At 37.8% G+C, this 22,341-nt stretch overlaps 1 protein-coding gene across 2 annotated transcripts in view; it reads left to right on the forward strand.

The window, feature by feature from the left end:
* Nucleotides 1-22,341, forward strand: part of ADAMTS19 (ADAM metallopeptidase with thrombospondin type 1 motif 19) — a 152,787-nt gene that overhangs the window by 117,934 nt on the left and 12,512 nt on the right. For both annotated transcript variants that reach the window (XM_062617455.1, XM_062617456.1), the window contains exons 19-21: nucleotides 2,031-2,166; nucleotides 4,311-4,515; nucleotides 6,405-6,557. In XM_062617455.1, coding sequence (XP_062473439.1) covers nucleotides 2,031-2,166; nucleotides 4,311-4,515; nucleotides 6,405-6,557 — 494 coding nt within the window. The remainder of the gene's footprint in view (nucleotides 1-2,030; nucleotides 2,167-4,310; nucleotides 4,516-6,404; nucleotides 6,558-22,341) is intronic.

A 22,341-nucleotide genomic window follows, 5' to 3' on the forward strand; every position in this document is an offset into this window, starting at 1 on the left:
ATATCTTGTGCAGTCAGTCACACTTACACCGTGAATACGGTATTGACTTTTGATACCTGTCATTCCTGCTTATGACCTTGACAGTCATGGTTGCTCTGACCAGACATTCTGAACACTGCTGTGCGCCTTGTGATTGAATAAGAGGGCCTGGAAACGCTTTACTTTCTCATAACAGCAGCTTAAAGAACACAGTGTTCTAGCTTCTTTGACTCTGTGAACAATCCTAGTGTCATGACAGATTACCGTAGTTTCCATAAACATGCTTTTTGTGGTTTGGTAAGAAAGCTTCTTCCCTGAAGGTATTTTGTACGTGGTGCTAGTAGCATCCTCTGTTTCTTAATAGTGCATTCCTATTCACTTGGAATATTCATGCTTTTTACAGTTTCCTGAAGTATTTTTAGAGTAATTTTAATGCTACCACAGTCTTTCATTATTGCCCTAAATATTTCTGAAGTTACCTATCATCTGGAGAAGTCTTAAAATTCAGCATGTTGGTAATTTATTCTACATTAATGCTTAAATAAATATCTAAGTGTTTACTGTAATGTTTATTATATTTTTCTGTTGTAACTGGCCATTTTATGTTAATGTCTAAAATAGCTGCGTTAATACAATGTTCCATAAAAGGAATTTTTACTGCAAATATTATGAAATAGACACGAAAATTTTTTCTTACTTTAAACCAAAGCATTTTAACTGTTCTTTTAGCTCTTAGCTTAAATATGAAGCAATAATAAAATTTAAATACTTCAGCTTGTACCCTGTGCAAATATTTGCGATTCAATTTTTAACATCGGTATTTTGATGAATCTAATTAAATAATATTACTAATATTAGTTCTGCTTAAATGCTTAATGTGTATGTCAGGATGAAACTACTGATGAAACCATGAAACCATGATGAAACCATGCATGTGGTTTCATGCATGTTTATGAATGTAGATAGCCTGCAACCTCCTGTGTTGCAGAAAAGGTTTTTGTGGGGGAGAGAATAGGAATACATAGCTGTATTATGTAAATGCAGAAAGAATTGTCGAACATTTCAAATGCTGCATATGATAGATTAGTTGCATGTGCTGTCAAATACACAAGTGCTGCGTAAAATGTCAGCTCTGGTCACGCACATAATGCACATTTGTAACCGCTGGTGAACACTGCGTGCTGGAGTCTGCCCTGCTCCTGCACGCACCCTCTCTGTTGGTAAACTTCCAGATAGAAACAGAGTGTCAAAACGTAACTGAAGGAACAACTAATTGAAGTCTTTAATACAAAGATTGCTAGTTTTCTAAAAATTATGCTGCAGTCTGATTGCAAGTTATTGCTTGAGGTAGTAGTACTGCTTACATTAAACTCGGGTTTATGACACTCAGGAGACACTGGGCTCCAACCCATGCATCAGGGCAAGGTTTCTGTACCGAACATGCTCTAGGTCTCTGCAGGCAGCACCTAACTTCCTAAATGATTACCCTACATGTCAGGTCAGTTGTGCGGCCTCTTTGGTTCGTGGGGAATAGTGCAGACTCCTTACTGAAGGCTGCATGTGCTGAATTCCTTCAGCTGAGTACCAGCCAGCCTGCCAGTGTGCTGCTAAACCAGGCAGTACTACTAAGCTCAGCAAGAAGGAGCATCAGGACCTGCCATTCCTTTCCTCATTTTATATATTAATTAAGCACCATACTTTTCTATGTAATTTTTCTGCAAGCTTTTCTCAGTGCTGGGGTCTCAGTGATTAAGAAAGAAACAATTATTCCAGTAAGACTGAGGGTTCGGCCTATGACTAGTTACATGAATAAAGTAGGAAAACTGTTGACTGTAGTGTGCAAAGACTGGATTAGAGAATCACCTCGTTCACTACAAACTTTAATATGTCTCTTAGCCTCCCTACTAGCTTTCTTTTTCTTGTACAGGTTTTACAATTCTTTCAGCCAAACTGTACATAAAATAGCTTTAACTGATAAAGATACCTTTGTCCTTTTTTAATGAAGTTGCATGTTCCTGGTTTCCCCACATATGTGCTTCATTTTAAACTAGGTGAAAGAAAGACAACAGTCTCTTGCACAAAGATTATGAACAAGAATATCAGCCTTGTGGACAATAAGAAGTGCAAATATTTAACAAAGCCTGAACCGCAGATCCGCAGGTGCAATGAGCAGCCATGCCAGACCAGGTAATACTGTTTTGGTTAAATTAAACGGTAATATCTAGATGTAAAAATCTTAGGAGCTAAGAGACATGACTGACTCTGGCAATTAATATGTATATGCATGCATCTAAAAGGTTATAATGCAAACTGTAGGGAAAACAGAAACATTGGCTACTGTTTGCCCTGAGTTTTAATGGAAGAGATCCCTTAAGTACCATGCTTACATAAATTCTGATTCAATAAAGCAACTCATTACTTTCTTGAGGAAATGTTCTCACACACAGATGTGTACTATGAAATTGAAATTTAAATGCTGTTTATATAAAGGTGGATTTAATCCCTTGCTTTTAATTAATGATATATTTTAGGGTTTTTTTCAGTCAAGGCTTCTGTCCTTTAAATGGTCTCAGTAAGCTTTTGGTGCACCAAGTAGTAAATAAATAAATAAATACCTGTTAATCGGCTATTCTGCACTGATGCAACTTGAAGTCTAGAGCAACTTCCGCTCAGTTTTCGCCTCCTTCCCCTTCTGTATATGAATTAATAGGTAGAACTAGACTCTGATGGTGGATTAGTGGAAGAAGCAGAAGGAGCTTGCTTTCTCTGAATTTATCTCCAGGAGGCAACTCCAGCATGTAGCCTTTGCCCTGCAAAGCCCACCTCATTTGGTCTCCCTGCAGCAAAGCTAGCAGCCTGCTCCATGCACTGGGTGGCCAGGCTAAAACAGTGACCCATTTCAGAGTTTGCCGTCCTGTTTCCATATGGCAGCTAACAATTATGGCTAAGGAAGTCCCCAAGAATTCTGTGGTCTTTGTTAAAGTATCTACCACCTTTCAGCGTGGGGGGGGTCACCAAGCAGTAGATGGCTAGCATCCCCAGGAATAAGCACTGGGATAGGTCTACTGCAGTCATCTGAAGGAGTTGTACATGGCATTTTTAAAGAAAACAATGCAAACTAAATAAAATGCAAATATTGTTGAAGAAGTTATGGAAAATGAACCAGAAGACAGCTTTCTTGGAAAAGGAAAAATACTGAAATTGCTAAAATGCAAGGTATGATACATTTTAAGTAAGACCAAACCACTGAGGTTTGGACTTCCTCAGACTTGGGCACTACACTTTGGAGAGATTATTTGTATTTCATTATATACATACTTCTTAAGGAGATCTTTATTTTATTTTATTTTATTTTATTTTATTTTATTTTATTTATCTTATTTTCTCTTATTTCATTTTATTTTATTTTTATTTTATTTATTTAACATCACTGTGCACTTAATGGATAGAAATGGAATAGTCTAGATATTTTTCTGAGGCATTGTCAACTATAAATTTTCAGTGTTCTGTACTCTTTCCCTCTTATTAAATGAAACATTTAGATGTTGCTAATTGCTTTGCTAAGAAATGTAAAATGGTATCATAATCCTTAAAATATGTCCAGTTTTAATACAGTGTTAATGATTAATACAAAACAAAATATTATTAGTTTTCAGTAGAAATTAACTAAAGCATATGCTTGCATAACTAGTTGTTTGTTATTTGCACTTCAACAAGTATCTTAAACTCTGTTGAATTATCTTGACAGGCTATGATTTGTAAATTATGTCTCTGGATTAATAATAAAAATAATCTTAGTTAAATGTTTTATTTTCTTACAACAAATGTATGACAGAAGGTTGAATCAGGTTAATGAAATCTCAGTTTCCTAAAAAACTTCTCCTTGCCATCAATGTCTCCTGGGATACACTTGTGTACTGCATCGGTGGCAGAGCTGTTTGATTTTTAAGGGCACGTGGACATAGTCTGGAGATTCAGAACATTTGGGGAAAATTATATTCTGGCACGACTGCTCTCCAGGTACGTAGGCTCTGCCAAGTGTCATCAGCCTTCTTTGCTGCTGTGATTTAAACCACAGAATCTGAGTTAGGCCTGACCCTGAAGAACATAAAGAAATCTGAGCTTTTATACTTCCTCCAGAAATATAAAATGAGCAATGAGCCTTTCACACAGGATTGATTCTGTCTTGCAACTGAGTATCTTCAAAGAATGTTGGACTTTACATGGATAGCATGTAACAGTCAGGCCGATAAGTGATCTGTCATCTTTAAAATGTACGTTGTGGTACTTCTCTGATTTCTTGTTACTGCATTGTCTCTATTTCTTTGCAGGTGGATGATGACAGAATGGACTCCATGTTCAAGGACCTGTGGAAAAGGGACCCAGAACAGACAAGTAGCCTGCACACAGCAACTCAGAAATGGGACCCTGATCAGAGCTAGGGAGAGGGATTGCCTTGGACCAAAGCCCGCTTCTGCGCAGCGCTGTGAAGGCCAGGACTGTATGACTGTGTGGGAGGCAGGAGTGTGGTCTGAGGTGCTGCATTTATTTATACAAATAGTCCATAATGATTATTTATGCCTTACTGGTTTTTGGGAAAATGATTTTTTCAGTGACAAGTGGCACAGGTCAGCCTGATGATTTTCATGGTCCACATGCAGTGATGTGGCAAAGGGATTAGGGACTAGGAAAGCCAGCCATGTGGAACTACTACATTTTACCTAGTTAATGTCCTGGAAGGGTTTCTTTTGGCCAGTTTTCAAGCACATATCATCATATCTCCTGATTGTATTAGTGGGTAGCTAAGGGTAAATGGAATTAACGCCATCACATACAGCTACCAGACCCTGGGTTCAGAGTAGAAACATCGCTTGACATACTTTTGTGCCAACGGATGTTGATCAGCAGATGGTTGCTGCCATTCTGCTTCAGAGAGGCTATGAGGGGAGCCTTCCTCTCTCTTCTCACCTCTTTTTCCAAGAACACCACAAACAGTGGGCAAAAGGGCTTGCAAATGACACAATTTTGCATACATTGCATCTGAAGCCCTGCTTTAGAACGTAATTGTTATTCAAAAGGCTTCATTTATTTAAGATTTTTTAATGTGCATCTTCATTTGGCTTTCTTCCTCTTCTTAAAAGCTATACTACTTCTAAAAGTAATTGACTGTGGAGAAAGAAAGGTGTTGTTATCACTTCCATCTGGGCAAGCTGAATGGGTTATTTGAAGCTTCTCTCTCCATTTGAAGAGCAAAGGCAATTCTGAATGCCTCCGATACCAGAAGCTGAGCTATGGATCCCTTCAGGTTGAAAATACAAACAGCAGCTTCTGAATGTGGATGCAGGCCCTTCTTTGAGGTCCCCTACTCACCAGCATCCCTTAATCCTCAAACAAGAAAGAACGAAGACACAGGAGTGTTTCCAAAGACAAAAAGCAGATGCTAAGTTAGAGATAAGAGAAGTATATAGCAACAGTTCCTGGTTTGGTATGCAGATGACTGTAATGCAAGGACTGTTTGTGAGAAGAATGGTATTCACTTTCAGAGGTGTGAGAAAGAAACCCAGTTTGTTTAGTTGGTTTGTTTTACTTAAGAGATGAGAAATAAGTGAGCATGTTTCCATTGGAAGCAATAAATATATTTTGAAGAGTGAGGTGTTTCCCATGGCCATTCCTAGTATCACTGTTATATTGGAAGCTGGCCATTACTGCTTCCTGCAGTTATAATCAGCTTGGCAAAGGAGAGTTTTAATCTGCAAGCAGTGGTATGATCAAAAGCAGTGATAATGTTTTGAGAAGGAAATGGCATAATTTTTGGCAGAGTAAATGGGAATGGTGGAAAAAACATAGATTATGATCTCTGCAACTCAAAAGAGTTTTCACATGCTGCATATGCAGCTTTGAATTTTCAAATTCAGTCTGGATTCTTGCATAGTTTTAGAATATTTACTTTTCTGGTTTAATGTTTTTCCCTCCCCAAAAAGGTCTCTTAGACCCTACCAGAATTTTTCTGAAGTTGCTTCGTATCTTATTCATGTGAATATTATGTAGATTTTTTCATTACACTTCCTTTCATTTCTAGAACAAAGATTGCCTAATGTTTTCAGTATAATAGTTTGCATTCACTTCATCATAACTTTTCAGATGTTTTCTTATCCAAAAGCCTAGGTTTTCCTCAGGCAAATAATTTTTGATCTAATTATGTAGTTTTAGCTGAAAATGCAACTATTATCTTTCTGACCCATAATGAATTTTTGTTCATTTGTTAATTTCTAATAAATCCAGTGTCTATGCAATTGAATATTGGAAGGCAGGAAATCACTGAAGTCTTGAAATATTTCTGTTAGCCTGGCAGAGGTCACTAGAAGGGAATAAAATGTGGTAACTATGACTTTTGTGGAAATCTGAAAACCATCTTTTTCCCACAGTGCTCTGTAAAGTGTGGTAAGGGAGTACGGCATCGGACTGTGAGGTGCACCAATCCCCGCAAGAAATGTGTTTTGTCCACAAGACCTAAAGAAGCAGAGGACTGTGAAGACTATTCCAAATGCTTTATCTGGAGAATGGGAGACTGGTCTAAGGTGAGGCATTCTTGATAGTAGTGCCCCAAGGCATAATATGCTTTTCAAGCCAAATTCTGTGTAAGAATTGCTTTTATCAGATGTGTAGGAGTCTCCAGCTGAGAGAACAGTAAGGCTAAAAAAAAAACAAAACACCAAAGAATAACCCAAACTACCTAAAACAGGTGGTCACACCAAGACCATAGTATAAATCAAAACCAGAAATAGGAAGAAAGCATGAGATGAATCTTCAGTATCACAAAAGTCTGGTAAAAATTAACTGTTGTCAGTAGGCAGGTAAGCAGCTTCAGAAACTGTAGCTCACTTCAACATCACAGTTTGCACATTTCATTAATTTGTGTTTGCAAAATTTATTTCTCTTTCCAATAAGTTACACACTCCGGCCTTATAAAGAAGCGCCTTTAGCCTATTAAATTTCGACACAGACCATTTAATATCTAGGAAGCATCTGTTACTGTCTGTTCTGAGCACTTGATGTAGCTGTCAGTACGTTATTTCTTTGGAATACGGATTTTCATTTCAGTGAAGTATATAAGCACAGGCCAAACTGTAACAGAAAACAGTGGTTAGATCTGTAATTGAGCGTGTTGTAGGTTGAAGATCTGGTGCAGTTTTGAATATCCAAAACATGCTGTAATACTGAAATTGAACCTTGTCAAGGTTTTCTCTTGCCATATCACAGACCACACTTTAGCAGAGAGACTGTAATCTTCTTTTTTCTTTCCTTGCTTCTCTTCATGACTTTGCACACAACTACTTTCAGGGCATAACATCATTGCAGCAGTTTTTAACTTGCTTGTATGGAGAAGTATTTAATGTATTTTTAGTTGTCTTTCATGTGAGGTAACAGCTGGAAACAAGGACTAAAGCCAGCAGTGTATGGCTAGCCAGCCTTCCAAGAACTAGCTGCAAGTACTTTGTGGGCAAGTAGTGGTTCATAGAATTCTGCTTGGGAGCTCCCATTTTATGATGATAGGGTACAAATTGTCACTATCACATTACTATTTATTCCATTCCTTTTTTCAATTTTAAAGGATAAAGGATAATGTAGCATGATTTGGATTTTTTTCTTATAATGGTGATAGTTTAAAATATTTGAAAATATTTTGAAACAGCTTCACAAAAAACTAGAAGATAATCCCCATACCTTAGTTACTTCAAAAGCACAAAATAGTATAATTGTTATTTTTTAAAGCAAAAGAAGCAACTAACCTTCAGTAACAGGGTTAATTTTACAAGAAGATGTGTTTGGCAATAAGGTTTTTGTATACCACAGAACTGCAGTAAAAAACTTCCATCATTTAACACTAGTAGCAACAGGGAGTAGACTGGAGAAATGACTATCTGCTTTCTCAGTTGAAGCCGTTAAATTCGGGGTGCTGAGCCTATGTGGGGATGCTTAGACAGTTACACTGTGCTCCCAGTGCCCTCTGGAGAAAAGATCTTTATCCTCTAGCTCATATATTTTTCACAAACATCCATGTCATAGATGAATGTACAAGGACTTACATCTTTCTGTTTAAAATTTACTGACATCTTGTTAGTTCTGCTTTCTTCCCACAGTTAAAGCTGTAACTCTGTCACCAAAATTGTACTTTAAACTTCAAAATTAGAAGATGAGGAAATAATTTCATATGGAACTGGCAAAATCTGCTGAACAGTTAACATGCAGCCTGACTGTGAGTTGTGCAGCTGAGATTTTCCAAGATTTATACCAAAAAATATATACTTTAGTTTCTCTACAGAGACATAAGTTCAATTTAAAATGTAGGGTTTTGTTTGTTTTTTTTTTTCCTGTTGCTATTCTGTTCCATTGCTAGAGTACCTAGCAACATGAAGTCATGGCATACATGTTAATATGTCTGCAATGGGGGAAACAAATGGAAAACTCAGATAAATATTAATCTTTGCTCGATGTTTGTTTTTAACTCAGAAGTTCAGTGCAGCCTTCTGTGTTCACTGTTTTTACTCTTTAGGATTGTTCTTGACATTGACAGAAGGCTGTTCCTTTGAGGAGAGCCAAGTTCACCCAAGCTAATGCCAAGACTTGGCTTGAAGAAATTAGATGACATCTTTCACACATTGAATCAAGAGCCGTAATGTGATCCTTTATTGGCTTTGCTGCTCCCCTTGAACTCCTAAGGCATAATTTTAAATGAAGCTTAAATAGCACTATTACTGAAAAATAACATTATTAATAATCATAGTAGTGCTTTAATGGAGTTAATTTTTTTAGAGGTACAGTCACATAGATATCAAATAATTCTTATGCTCAATGTTTTAACATTAATACCAAGATCAAATAAAATTTGACCAAAATTGCACCTCCAATAGTCAATAAATGCATCAATCTATTTAAAACCCTGATTATGCTGTATAAGCTGGCCTGTATGCAGCATTAAACTCCATAATAGCTCTTAAGTCAGCAAGGTGGGTCAATATACTGAACATTGCTGTTCTTAACATCAGTTGGCCTCTGTCCCTGCCTTCATGAAGAGAATTAGTATGATGAGAGAGTAAAGAATAAAGGCTCAATCTGAGCTTCTGAAGCCAGCACCTAGCACCATTACCAATTACATTATCTTTTCCCAGTGAATGCTATCCTTGGAATACCAAACTTAGCAATGCACAGGTTATATTCAGATGAAGAAAGCTCATAGCTACTGTAGCGCTGGTTAGGTGAGGTGTAGCTCAGTCTTACTAGCAGCAGTGTCCTTTACTAAGCTGCCCATTGCCATTCATTTCGAGGCTACGCCAGGATAGGGTCACACTCAAAGGAATTAATTATCTAAAGGTAAACAAGTAGGCAGGGGAGAAGTGAAATTAAATGAATATGAACTTTGTGTTTACACATCTGCTGGCTTACTAGAGAAGTTCACACCATTGTAGTAGTCACTGTCCAAAAAAGGCTTTAAATGTCAACAGCACAGAGTGGTTGAAAAACAGGACTAAGGTACTATGCTTCATGTAGGAATTTTTTCATGGTTGTTTTTATTGCTACTATGTAGAATCTTCAGAACATCAGTGGAATAAATGAAATATGAGAGGAAGGATGAATTTTGGGAAGGGAGAATAATTTGGAAAGTGTGTTTTTAAGATATTAATTAAAAGCTTAAGTTTGATATGGTATTGTACAAGAAACTTTTTGGAAAGATTCATCAGGGGACAATAGGATCAAAACACTGTACAACAGAGTAGAATTTAGGAGCAGCCATTTGTAAGATGAAGAAGTATAAAGTATGTGTATAGGAGCCCAGAAAAGATTTGGCTATGGAAGCTGGAAAGGGAATGCATTCAGTAGAAACTGAAGAATCAGCAGCAGTAAACCTTCTAAAAATAGTGTCTATGTACTAGACCAAAGGTACAGAGTAGTCAAATACAATATCTAGTATAATGGTCCCAATGGTTCAGAAGATGTTCTCTTTGTATATAGCCTGAAGAAGTGAAAATGGGGAGCAAAGGTTAATCTGTTGATTTTTTTCCAGTAAGTCTGAAAGGACATCTGAAGCTACTTTCCAACTTATTTATATAAGACAGTACATGCAAATGCCCACTAGTAAACACATGTGTCTATTGTTTGGGAAGTCAAACCTCCAGCTGTTGGGGGGAGACAGAATGAACCCAACAGGTCACAGAGAGATGTCCCAGTTGATGGTACAAAAAGCAGCTCTCAGTGATGAGGACTGTTCCTCTTCTGTCCCAACCAAAGAACATGTCAAAATTGACAGATTAAAAGAAAAAAAAAAAAAAAAAATTCTTTTTTGCCAGCAATTCAACAATGTGGAACATTCAATCTTTAAACTGTGTTCTTAAATATTTAAACCACCCCTAAATTCCCACAGAAAATTGACTTAACTGCTTGCTGCTCCTCAATTAAAAAAAAAGTAGAATTTGGTTAATATTAGTGTTACTGACAAGGTAATTAGCCTTGGTTTTATTCTTTGGATTCCCATTCAAAATTGTTGGCTTTTTCAGAATCCAGGAACAGAACAGTGCTGGCCATAAGTCAAAATATGACACTATTAGTGAGTAGATTTATGGACAAAGAAACTGTGTTATTTTTGTGAAATAACAGAAGTCAAAATAATACTGCCATCATGTTAATAACTTTTATATTGACTTAATTATACAGTTAGTTTCCAGCAAATGAGGTATGTCTTTGTTTCAGAATTAAAGTATGAGCAAATTATATGGAAGATGTCAATATAATGAAATGAGAGTGGGTAGGATTTTGTACATTTCTAACCAATCCGGTAATATTAACATAATTTGTTTCAGATAAAGGTGGGGTTTTTTTAGATCAATGTACTGTAGTATTTTGCCTGGAATAAATTAATTTCATGTTAGTTTCTAGAAAGACAGAACAAGACCACCCTTAATACTAGGTAAAAACACTAATAAGACTGGAAAGGATTTCAAAAATATCCATTTTTTACACACACATTGTTGCACAGAAATGGGAAATTCTGGTATCTGTACCACACTTAGATATACTGGGACATCTTTGCTGTTTTTTTTGCTACAAGCCTCTTTAAGATAAGCAAAGTTTTTGTAAATGCCAAACTGGAAAGCTGTACTTAAAAGCAGGTCTGTACAACCACAGTCTTGTTGCATCATGTGCAGTATGCTGCAGGGTGCCATCTAAAAGACTGGTATGGGGAAAGAGGAGATTCACTTACCCAGCCTGTCTGAAAAAGAAATGGGTAATATCAAATTCAGCAACTGCATAAAATTGCTTTGGATTGTGCTGATTTTAAAGAGGTTTCCGGGGAGATGCATGCTAGTGTCACAGATCAGTAGTTAAAAGGTTAACTGATTAACAGTTAAAGGAAGTCTAGGAAATTCTAAAAGAAAAGGAGAGCTGAAATATACTGGAACAAGCTAGGGTTTTCTTACTGCCTGGAAGTCGAATTAAAATGATAAAAATGCTGCTAAAATAGGTAATTGAGAACTTTATAAATAAATTATGCTTTCCAACAGTATCTCAGAACTAAATATTGTTAGTATGCAGTCATAGACTTTGATCTTTTGGGCAGCTTTACAAATTTTATGGGTGTTCCCTCCAGCCATAGCCTCTGTGGTTCTACCTACAGCCTGAAACCATAGCTGTAAGTGAAGCAGTCTGGATGCTGTTTGCCTTAACAGTGTCTGCCACTCCTTAAAATTGACAGGTATGATTGACTCTGTTCTGGCTTACTGGTGTGAGAAACCAGACTTCTCTTTCTAGTGAAGCAGACATTGCTGTGTGAGTTGGTGTGAATTTTGAAAACTTTTCACTATGCCATGTAGCCCATTTTATCTGAAGTTGAATGGACTGTAAGTATCCATGCTGTACACATGATTGCTATTTTGCTGTTTTCTGTTGTTGACATCTAACTGTCCCTTTACCTTTTGTAATTACCTTCCTACTGGCAGTTTGTCCAGCTGTTTATTGAATTGGCAGATTTGGCACTCTGGCATTGCCCCAGAAAGATAGGTAGCTGTGATAGTTATTTTAGTAGTATTCTGGATTCAGAGATCCAGGGCACCCACTTTGCTTTTTGGTATGACACCTTTCTTTCCAGACAAATTACTCTTCCTACAGCCTTATGAAAAGTGGTAGAGTGGGTGTTTGGTCTGAAAAGTGCTGGTACTGTCTGAATGACCCTTTTCAACTGTGATGAACAGAGTCATAATCGAGAGTCCAAAAACTGCATAAAGTGGACTTCCAAAATGCTAATTTGCAACTTTGGTTTTTTTTGTCAGTTTAAAAATAGTCTCTGACTATACACAGTGACATAAAAAAATTGAATGTGTAGGATGGTCACAATATTTTTCAAGCATGGCTTCAGCTCCCAAATATTAGGCTGACCTATTTTCATGAAAAGTGAAATAATGCATAATTCACAGGTAGATAAATAGTGCTTTACCAGTGAAATCTTTATTTTAACACCTACCACACAGCCATTACAATGCAGAACTTTATAGCCCAAGTAGCAGGATTTGTATCCTAGAGTACTCTTCTGAATGAGGAGTAGTAACACGGAGCATCCATTAAGTGTCCTTGTGGCAACACTAATTCTTGCTCAGTCAGGATTGATCTAAAAAGATAATTCTCAACAAAATTTTATAATATAGGGACTGTACTCATCATCAGAATTCCAGTGTCTCAAGTAGCTATGCTAAATTTATGTGTAAAAAATACCATTGCATAACACCACAAGTCCCCTGATACTTTGAACCAAATACTTCTTTTATCTTTTGAGTGTAGGCTTTTGCTGCATGTTCATTATTCTAATTTCTGTCTTAATGTTTTGCCTTAACTCAGTGATACACACCAGGCAAATAATTCCATTGGTCTGTTCGTGAAACGCCTAGATTTTTTCCCTGATAACTGAAAAGTCATTCCAAAGCTGTTAGTGTGTTCAGGAAAACATCCAGTGCTGAAACCTAATCCAATAAACATTTTTTTGCCTGGTGTATCTCCATCTCTAAGATCATCTCCCTCTCTTTCCAAATATTTTCCTCAGCATCTCTGATTGTATCATCTGCCAACGTGTAACTCATTTAGCTGGTTCACTTGGGTTCTGTTAGAATTTATGTAATCCTTCTGCTTTATGGGATCCGATTTTTGTGTGTTGGAAAACTTTTTTTCTTTCATGCATTTTTTTATTGTACCTTTCATGCAGTTAATACAGATAATACTGCTTCAGGTGTTCATTCTTGTGATAAACTTGATCTTCTATGAAGTCCTCATTTTCTCACAAATGTATTGGGTTTTTTTGTTATTTTGTTTTAATTTATGTAATTCTCACTTTTTACTATTTTTAATAGCTTGTAACTAGTTACGAGCTGAAAATTGTATTTAAAAATACAATTAATAGCTAATTCTTGAAGACTTTTTCAAAATAATTGTTTCAAATTAAAGACAGAATCATAATAACTACTTAACATTATTCGTTTACCAGTTTTAAGGACTTACTAGCAGTATTCTGTATTTTTAAATACTCAGAGAAAGACTTTCTTTTCCACTTTATCTGTGCTGTTTCAGGCTGTTGTTCATAGATCTGCATTTAATCTCCAGAGTTCCCTCATCTAACCTTGCCACAAATACTTCCAATAGTGTTGACATCAAACAGAGTTCACATAAAAGCAACGAACATTCTTTGGGAAGTTTATCACAGGATCACATCAACTGAGCTCAACATTATCTGTCTCCTGGCCCTTTGACAGCTCTTTCAGGACAGTCATGCTTTTGGATGATCTCATCATTCATAATGAAAGTGTTACACTTCAGTTTTTCTACTAATAAAGCAGTTAGAGTCATTATCTGGAAATCCATTTTCTTCCACTGAATAATGTATTTAGACATTTTGAAGAAATAATTACCTGGTGAAGTTTTATAGATAGTTATAAGTTTGGGTTTGGCTTTTGTTTTTTTTTTTTTACTTAATTTTTTCTGTTTTGCTTTTAAGGTTCAAAACCAGTGACTTGTTATGTGGGATCACATGGGATACACTGATCTCAAAGTGGGGGAAAGGATCTTTGCACAGGAGATAGCAAGGCTCATTCATAGAGCTTTAAACCAGATTTGAAAGGAAAAAGGGATAAAACCAGGCTCACTAGAGATAAGCCTGAGGGAAGCATGTCAATATTTGAGGGATGGTGAAGGACAAGGTCCTTCGGCCTGCCACCTCAGAACAGGTAGGGGATGGAGATCTATACGGCAGCAAAGACATAAGGGTTATTGATGTGTTAGAAACTGTGGAAGCACCTGAGAATGGTCATGTAGGAATTAGAGCTTCTTCCCCCCAAAAATGGAAGGATCAACAGCCCAGGTGAAGTTCATCTATACCAATGCATGCCACGTAGGTAACAAACAAGAGGAGCTGGAAGGCATTGTGTCCAGGAGGTTCCTGATGTGTGTGGAAAATAACTTCCTGACACAGTTGGTGAGTGAGCCAGCTAGGGAAGGCATCCTGCTTCCCTGTTGTTTGTGAGCAGAGAAAGACTTATGGATGATGTGATTGTTGGGGGCTGACTTGGGCATAGCAGTCATAAAATCATGGTTTTCACTTCTTGGAGAAGAAAGGAGGGGGTCAGCAGAACTGCAGCCTTGGACTTGCAGAGGGCAGACTTTGGCCTCTTCAGGAGCCTGTTTGACAGGCTCCCTTAGGAGGCAGTCCTGAAGGGCAAAAGAGTCCAGGAAATCTGGATATTCTTCAAAAACAAAATCTTAAAGACACAGGAGCAGGCTGTCCCCATGTGCTGAAAGATGAACCAACTGGCCGAGCTGAACAGAGAGATTTGGCTGGAATTCAGGGGAAAAAATGAGAGTTTATGACCTTTGGAAGCAGGGGCAGGCAGTTCAGGAGGACTACAGGGATGTAAGGTTATTCAGGGAGAAAATCAGAAGGGCCAAAGACCAACTAGACCAACTAGAACTGCCATGAAAGACAATAAAAATGTTTCTTTAAATACAATAACAACAAAAGGAGGGCTAAGGAGAATCTCCATCTTTTATTGCATGTGGGGGGAAACAGTGAGAAAGATGACGAAAAGGCTTAAGTATTTGATGCCTTCTTTGCCTCATTCTTTAGTAGTAAGACCAGATGTCCTTGGGACAGCCAGGCCCCTGAGCCAGAAGACAGGGACAGGAGGCAGAATTAAACCCCTATAGTCCAAGGAGAAATGGTCAGCAAACCTGATACACCACTTAGACACACACAGGTCTATGAGGCCAAATGAGATCCACCCAAGGGTGTAGAGAGAGTGGTGGAAGTGGACACTGAGCCATTTCCAGTCACTTAGCAGCAGTCCTGGCTAACCAGGGAGCTCCCATCTGACTGGAGTTAGCAAATGTGATGCCCATGTACCAGGGCCAGAAGGATGATCCAGGGAGCTAAAGGCCAGTCAGTCTGACCTTGGTGCTGGGGAAGATTACGGAGCAGATTATCTTGAGTGCTGTCACACACATGTACAGGACAACCAGGTGATCAAGCCAAGTCAGCACAGGGCACAGGCTTATGAAAGAAGCTTGACTAACCTGATCTTCTATGACAAGGTAACCTTATGCTTGACTAACCTGATCTTCTATGACAAGGTAACCCACTTAGTAGATGATGTAAAGAGTGTGGATGTTGTCTACCTAGACAACAGTAAAGCTTCAGTAAGCTTTTGACCCTCTTTACCACAGCATTCTCCTGGAGAAACTGTCTGCTTGTGGCTTCATGTACAGGTGTAAAAAAACTGACTGGATGGCCAAGACCAAAGACTGGTAGTGAATGGAATAAAATCCAACTGGTAGCCAGTCACAAGCTCAGTACTGGGCCAGTTCTGTTTAATATCTTTATCAGTTACCTGATTGAGGAGATCAAGGGCACCCTCAGTGAGTTTGTGGATGACACCAAGTTGGGTAGGAGTGTTGAACTGCTGGAGGACAGGAAGGCTCTGCAGAGGAATCTGTACAGGCTGCATCGATGGGCAGTGGCCGATGGTATGAGGTTCAACAAGGCAAAGTGCAGGGTTCTGCACTTGAGCCACAACAACCCCATGCAATGCTACAGGCTTGGGGAAGAGTGACTGGAAAGCTGGTCAGTGGAAAAGGACCTAGGAGTGCTGATTAATGGAGCTGAAAATGATCCAGCTTGTGCCCAGTCAGCCAAGAAGTCCAATGACATCTTGGCCTGTATCAGCAATAGTGTGGCCAGCAGGGTTCATCCCTGCTGTGCTGGGCACTGGTGAGGCCGCATCTCAAATCTTGTGTTCAGTTCTGGGCCCCTTGCTACAAGAAGGTGAAAGAGGTAAGATTAAGCTGAAAGAGGTAAGATTAAGCTGAATTTTAATTAGAAGGCTTTAAGCAACCTAGTTTAGTGGAATGTGCCCATGCCTATGGCAGGGGGATTGTAACTAGATGGTCTATAAGGTCTCTTCCAACCTATGCCATTCTATCATTTCCCGTTGTCCTGTATCTTGTTACTTGGGAGAAGAGACCAATACTCACCTTACTACAACCTCTTTTCAGGGAGTTGTAGAGAATGATAAGTTCTCCCATAAGCCGCCTTTGTTCTATGCTAAACAGCCCTATTTCCCGTAGCCCTTTACCAGATTTGTTACTGTTCATTGAACATGCTCCAGCACCTCAATGTCTTTCTTCATTATAGAATCATCATGAAATGGTTTGGGTTGGAAGGATCATCTAGTTCCAAGGAGGGACACCTACCACTAGACCAGGTTGCTCCAAGGCCCATTCAGCCTGGCCTTGAACGCTTCCAGGGATGGGGCAGCCACAGCTTCTCTGGGCAACCTGTGCCAGTGTCTCACCACCCTCACAGTGAAGGCTTTTTTCCTAATATCTCATATACATCTCCTCTCTTTCAGTTTAAAGTCATTTCCCCTTCTGTCACTACATCCTCTTGTAAAAAGTCCTTCTCCAGATTTCTTGTGTGCCCCGCTTAAGTACTGGAAGGCTGCTTTAAGGTCTCCCCTGAGCCTTCTCCAGGCTGAACAAGCCCAACACTTGATCCTGTCTTCATCTTCATGGCCTCAAGTTGCACTAGGGGAGGTTTAGATTGGATATTAGGAGGAGTTTCTTTACCAAAAGGGCTGTCAAGCATTGGAACAGGCTGCCCAGGGAAATGATGGGAGTCACCATCTGTGAAGGTATTTAAAAGATGTGTAGATGTGGCATTTAGGGGCATGGTTTAATGGTGGACATGGCATTGCTAGGTTAATGTTTGGGGTTGATGATCTTAAACGTCTTCCCCAACCTGAATTAATTCTATGACTCTATCATGGTATTTCATTTAAAAAAAAAAAGAAAAAAAAATGTCCTTGGGGTTCAGTTTCTTCATAAACTCTCAACTTGTTGTTTGGGCCTTTTTAATATCTTTCATATCCATTTAGCTGACTTACCGGCTATCACTTCAGATCTTAATGATTTAAAATTTGGTAGATATAGTGAAGGGAAGTAAATTCATTGTTAGGGATGAGCTCTATTATTTAAGAGCTCATCTTAAATCACTTATAAGAGTACTGGAAAAACTTGAGAGTGCATGGTGTTCTTTGAAGGCAAACTATTTTATGTGGTAGAAAAAAAGCTTTTTGACATATGTTTGTTTGATTTCTGGAAGGCAAATAGATAAACTAGTAGAAATTTTCAAGAGGAAAGGAAGGGGGTTCTTGTAGGGCTTTCCGCCCCCCCCTCCTATGACATTTGCCTTATGTCCTTAAGGGTTTTTTCAAATTGCCTTTTCATTAGAAATGCCATAATCCCTTAATTTTGTTTTTGTGATGATGAACTGTGCTTTTCCCTGGAAGGTTTTCTACAGAACAGCAGGTCAGCATTGTGATACATGCTAACGTTAAATTATTAATGAGCTAAGAGTTCGTTTTCATCAGTCCAGAATGACATACTCAACTAATTTCATTGAAAAGATAAAGGTAATTTTGAGGTTGTCAAATCTAACCGCTTCCAGATTCCTGTCTGTTTGATCAATGGAATCATAATGGAATCCATAATCAATGGAAAGTCATCTGCCAAAATACCATGCAGTGGTATCTCGGATATGAAAGTGTGAGATATAATAATCACTAAACACTAATGGCAGCAATATATACAGTATGACATACAAAGTTTGGGCAGTATTGAGTTTAATCCACTGTGTATCCTCTTACAGATTTACAAGTTCCATCTGTACAACCAATTTTATCACATGGCTCTAACAAGTAATTTTTTTCTTCACGTTTCTTTGCTGACATACTTTGAAAGTAACATACATCCTTAGTAAAACCCTTAGTATCTTCAGAATTGATAAAATATCCATAACAACATTGAAAACAAGACATAGTTCTGTAAAACTGCTGTTGGGTGGAGTTGTTTCTTTCCTTGGCGGGAGGGTAAAGATCCTAAAGAAATGGTGCTTGGTTTGCTTTCACTTCTTAGAGTATCACAACTGTCACAGATCTGTATTATTTAACAACAACAGAAAAACAAAAAGTTGAATATTTGATTTCAGCTTTTTTTTTATTTCCTTTAGAAACCATGAAGGAGAAACACAGTTCACAGAACTGGGAAAATACAAGCTAGGGCTTCACATCATTGAGGAGCATTGGAAGAATTTTATGATTGCCCTATAGATCTATAAATTGTAATGGTCTTCAGTTAATTTAGAGTATATCACATTTAAGCTTAAGCAAGGATACATATTTTGCTGGGCATCTTTACCTGAGAAAAAGAGGTAGCACTGTAGTGGTGAAACTTTGACTTGAGTTTTGGAAGAATTGCCTAACTCTTCTTTTTTTTCAGTTTTGTTTTTTTTTAAATAGAAAAGCCAAGCTTGCCTGCCATTTAAGAAATGTTCTTTGGGGATCTATTTGTATATAATCAATAAGCCTGAAAATCTCCACTTTTTACTGTAGAATACTACAGCGGTGTAGAATGCTGATGGGTAAATGATCATTTGATCATTCACCAGCTTATTTTTGTAAAATCCACCCATGTTCTGATGTCAAATACTACATAACAAAGTGCTAAGGTCCTAAATAAGAATAAAGAACCGATTGTTTTCAGATGGAGGCATGCTTAAAATGGTCTTAAAACTTGAGTGTATTTGTGTATTAAATATAGATTCTTAGAAATTATAAATACAAAATGGAAAATCATATGAAATTAAAGTACATCTGGAGCATATAGAGAAACATGGTTTCCTACGTCTATTACAGTACTACAGTTTTTGTCCATGCTTTGACATAGTTCATTAATGATAGAAGAAAAATGCAGATATCTGCCTTGATCTGGGGGTTTGGCAATTAGAGGCTTTAATATAGTCCATTATTTTTGTGGATCAGTATTCCAGGTTGTCATAAATGGCGTCTTTGCAGCTTAATGCTGAAGTTTTCAGGAACTTTTATCTTAGTAATTTTTTTTTAATAATACGGTGATAATCAGATTTCTGTTTGTAGAGGAAAAGAAAATATTAATCATAAAGGTTTTTAAGTCAGTATAAGGCTAGTGGCAGAATCCACCAGAAAAAAATGCCTTTACTATTTGCTAATTTTCTGGTTCCAGAGGGATCCAAATCTATTCTGTGGGCCCCCTTACAAAACTCTTTAGTCTTGCAAGAAATTTTCCCTTCAAAATTCAAGGGTATTCTACCTGTTCCTTACATAGTCCAGTAAGAAGTAGATGCTGTGTCAGCCTTCCCTGAGCTTGAGGACGCTCTTGTCCCACCAGTAGTTCTCCAAACAGGCTTCCTAAGTGCACTTAAAAGTCCACTTGTCCTAACAAAATAATTTCACAGGGACATCAAGATTTTTAAATCATTATGTGGGACACAACATTTCATCAGTTCATCCAAGAAGGAAATTGGGGAACTGAACCTGGGTTTCAAATACAAAGAGTTTGCTATTTCTGAGCTGAGACCAGTGAGTCTGCTGAGATTGAAGCCTTTCAAACCCCAGTATTGACTCAGAGTAAATGAGTAATGACACTCTCAAGTACGGATTTTTATATACTGTCCTAGAAAGAAAATATTTTTTGTTTTTGTCTCATTAATAATCATATTTCACCGAATTCTACATGTCTTTCCTCAACCAAATTTTACTTGTAAACTTTCAATTGCTTCTTGTCTTGTTACCAAAGGCAGTTTCACATCATCCACCAAAGAACTGAATTGTTCTGCATGGGAAGCTAACTAGGATTTCCCTTTCTTTTTTTTTTAAAAAAAAAAAAAAAAGGAAGAGAAAACAAAGGTCTAGATTCCTGATATAAGGTGATGAGAGTTTCCTTCACAGGATCCTTATCTCTAGACCAACTTGCCTAAGGTGAGCTGTGGCTCTGTCTGTCTCACTTTAAAGTCTTATGTTTTTGAACAGTTATTCAGTAGCAATTCTTGTAGAAAGAAGATCTAGAAGTAAAAAGGGGGGGAGAGTGAAAGAAATAAGGACAACACAAACTTGCTAAACTTAGGAGACCTACAGCAGAATTTTTTCAGCTAAGCTTAGGACAAGTTCTGAACTTTAAATTTGGCATACTGAGGTGTTGGGTGTGTCAGAATTGAGAGAGGCAGAAACACCTTCCTGGAAATGATGCATGGGAGAACTCGGACTCCAGCTTAGGTTTGGATCCATTAGACCCTCTTTTTTTATTACTTATGCTATTCATAAATGCTTTTATTAAAAAAAAAAAAGTGCTGAAATAAACTGCAGATTATTTGCTTTATTTAGGTAACCTTTAAGAATATTGCTAAACCCAGTACAAAATCTTCGTTGAAAACAGATGCACCTCTTTATATACTACCTGCCTTCAGAAGTAAAACTCATAAAAATACAAGTTGCAGAAAAAAGATTGCAAGCATGTCAGCAAATATGCATCCTGTCACTCAATTCTGATTGCTTGCTATCCTTGTTTCACACTCACTTTATGAGAAGGTTGAAACTGCTTAAATGCTGGAACTGATGAACCTATACATAAATGATTAGGAATGCTTTACTAATAATTTCCAGTAGGACTCATCACTGAGTTTCGTTACGAGTACATCACTCTCCACTTTGAATGCTACTTAGACTTGTAAAACCTTTTTATTGAACAATCCCATTTATTCTTGAAAATAAATTGTCCAGGTCAATTCTGTTAATATTGTCACAGATTAGGTTTTTCACTGGGGATTGTATCAGCCTCAGCAGTGATTGCCTATTGTCTTGGCAGAAAGATGCATTTTGACCATTACTGTCTGCCAGTGACAATTTTTCCCTTAATTTAGGAATTCCTACTTCTTATGAAGGCCAGCTGGAAGCAGCTAATGCATTACAGCAACTTCCTCAGCTGTTGGCCCTGGGAATATGTATTCTCTCCAAAATATATATCTTTGGCAGGGGATAGAAAGAAGGAATCTTGGGTAACGGGTGTGCATGCCAAGTATAGGGATTGTTATATTTAACGCCTAGGTTTCTGTCCTTGAAATTATGTCTAGAAGAAGTTCAGAAGTAGGACAAAATTCAAACAGGGTGGATAGATTTTATTTGAAAGAAAGAAAAAATTTCAAAAAACATAGCTGTTAACTATATTTATCCAGGAATTTTTTGCAGTCTTTAACAGGACTGTTTTACATGTCTTGCTGCTTGAACTGTTTTACAGTACCTTTAGGACTGTGTCCAAAATGCACAGATTAACAGCCTCATAAAAAAACCTCTGGCTGCGTATTAGAACATTTAGTCTAAACCTACAAACACAGTTGTCCTATGGGAATTTTTACTAATCATCTATATGGCCTGAAAGTGTAGGTCATCTGAACAGTCAGGAGTAAAATGTAATTAACCATCAAACAGAAAGTATAGTTTATGCAAGAGTGACATCTGGGAGGTGGAGGGGGTAAGAATAATCATAGAATCATAGAATAGTTTGGGTTGGAAGGGATACTAAGGGTCACCTGGTTCCAGCTCCCTGCCACGGGAGGAGACACCTTCCCTTAGACCAGGTTGCTCAAAGCCCTGTCCAACCTAGCCTTGAACACTGCCAAGTATGGGGCAGCTACAGCTTCTCTGATCTGCTGAATTGATGCAAGTTGCTACAGATTGGAGTAGGCACTTTCTGTAAATTTTCTGTATGTAAACTTTATGTTTATATATAAAATCATGGAAAATACAAGCAGTTTTGACAGGCTGCTTTCTGATTAAATTCACTGCTTAATATGTAAAAATAAAAGTATTTTTTGTTTCCCGTAAGTTGAAAGCTTTGTTACAGTTCTGAACTTGAAAACTCCATAAGTGTACAGCAACTGTGCAGCTTTAGCTTCATACCACAAGT

The sequence above is a fragment of the Pezoporus occidentalis genome, unplaced genomic scaffold (assembly GCF_034315485.1).
Source record: "Pezoporus occidentalis ecotype Australia unplaced genomic scaffold, CSIRO_AGI_Poc_V1 ctg196, whole genome shotgun sequence".
Classification (NCBI taxonomy): domain Eukaryota; kingdom Metazoa; phylum Chordata; class Aves; order Psittaciformes; family Psittacidae; genus Pezoporus; species Pezoporus occidentalis.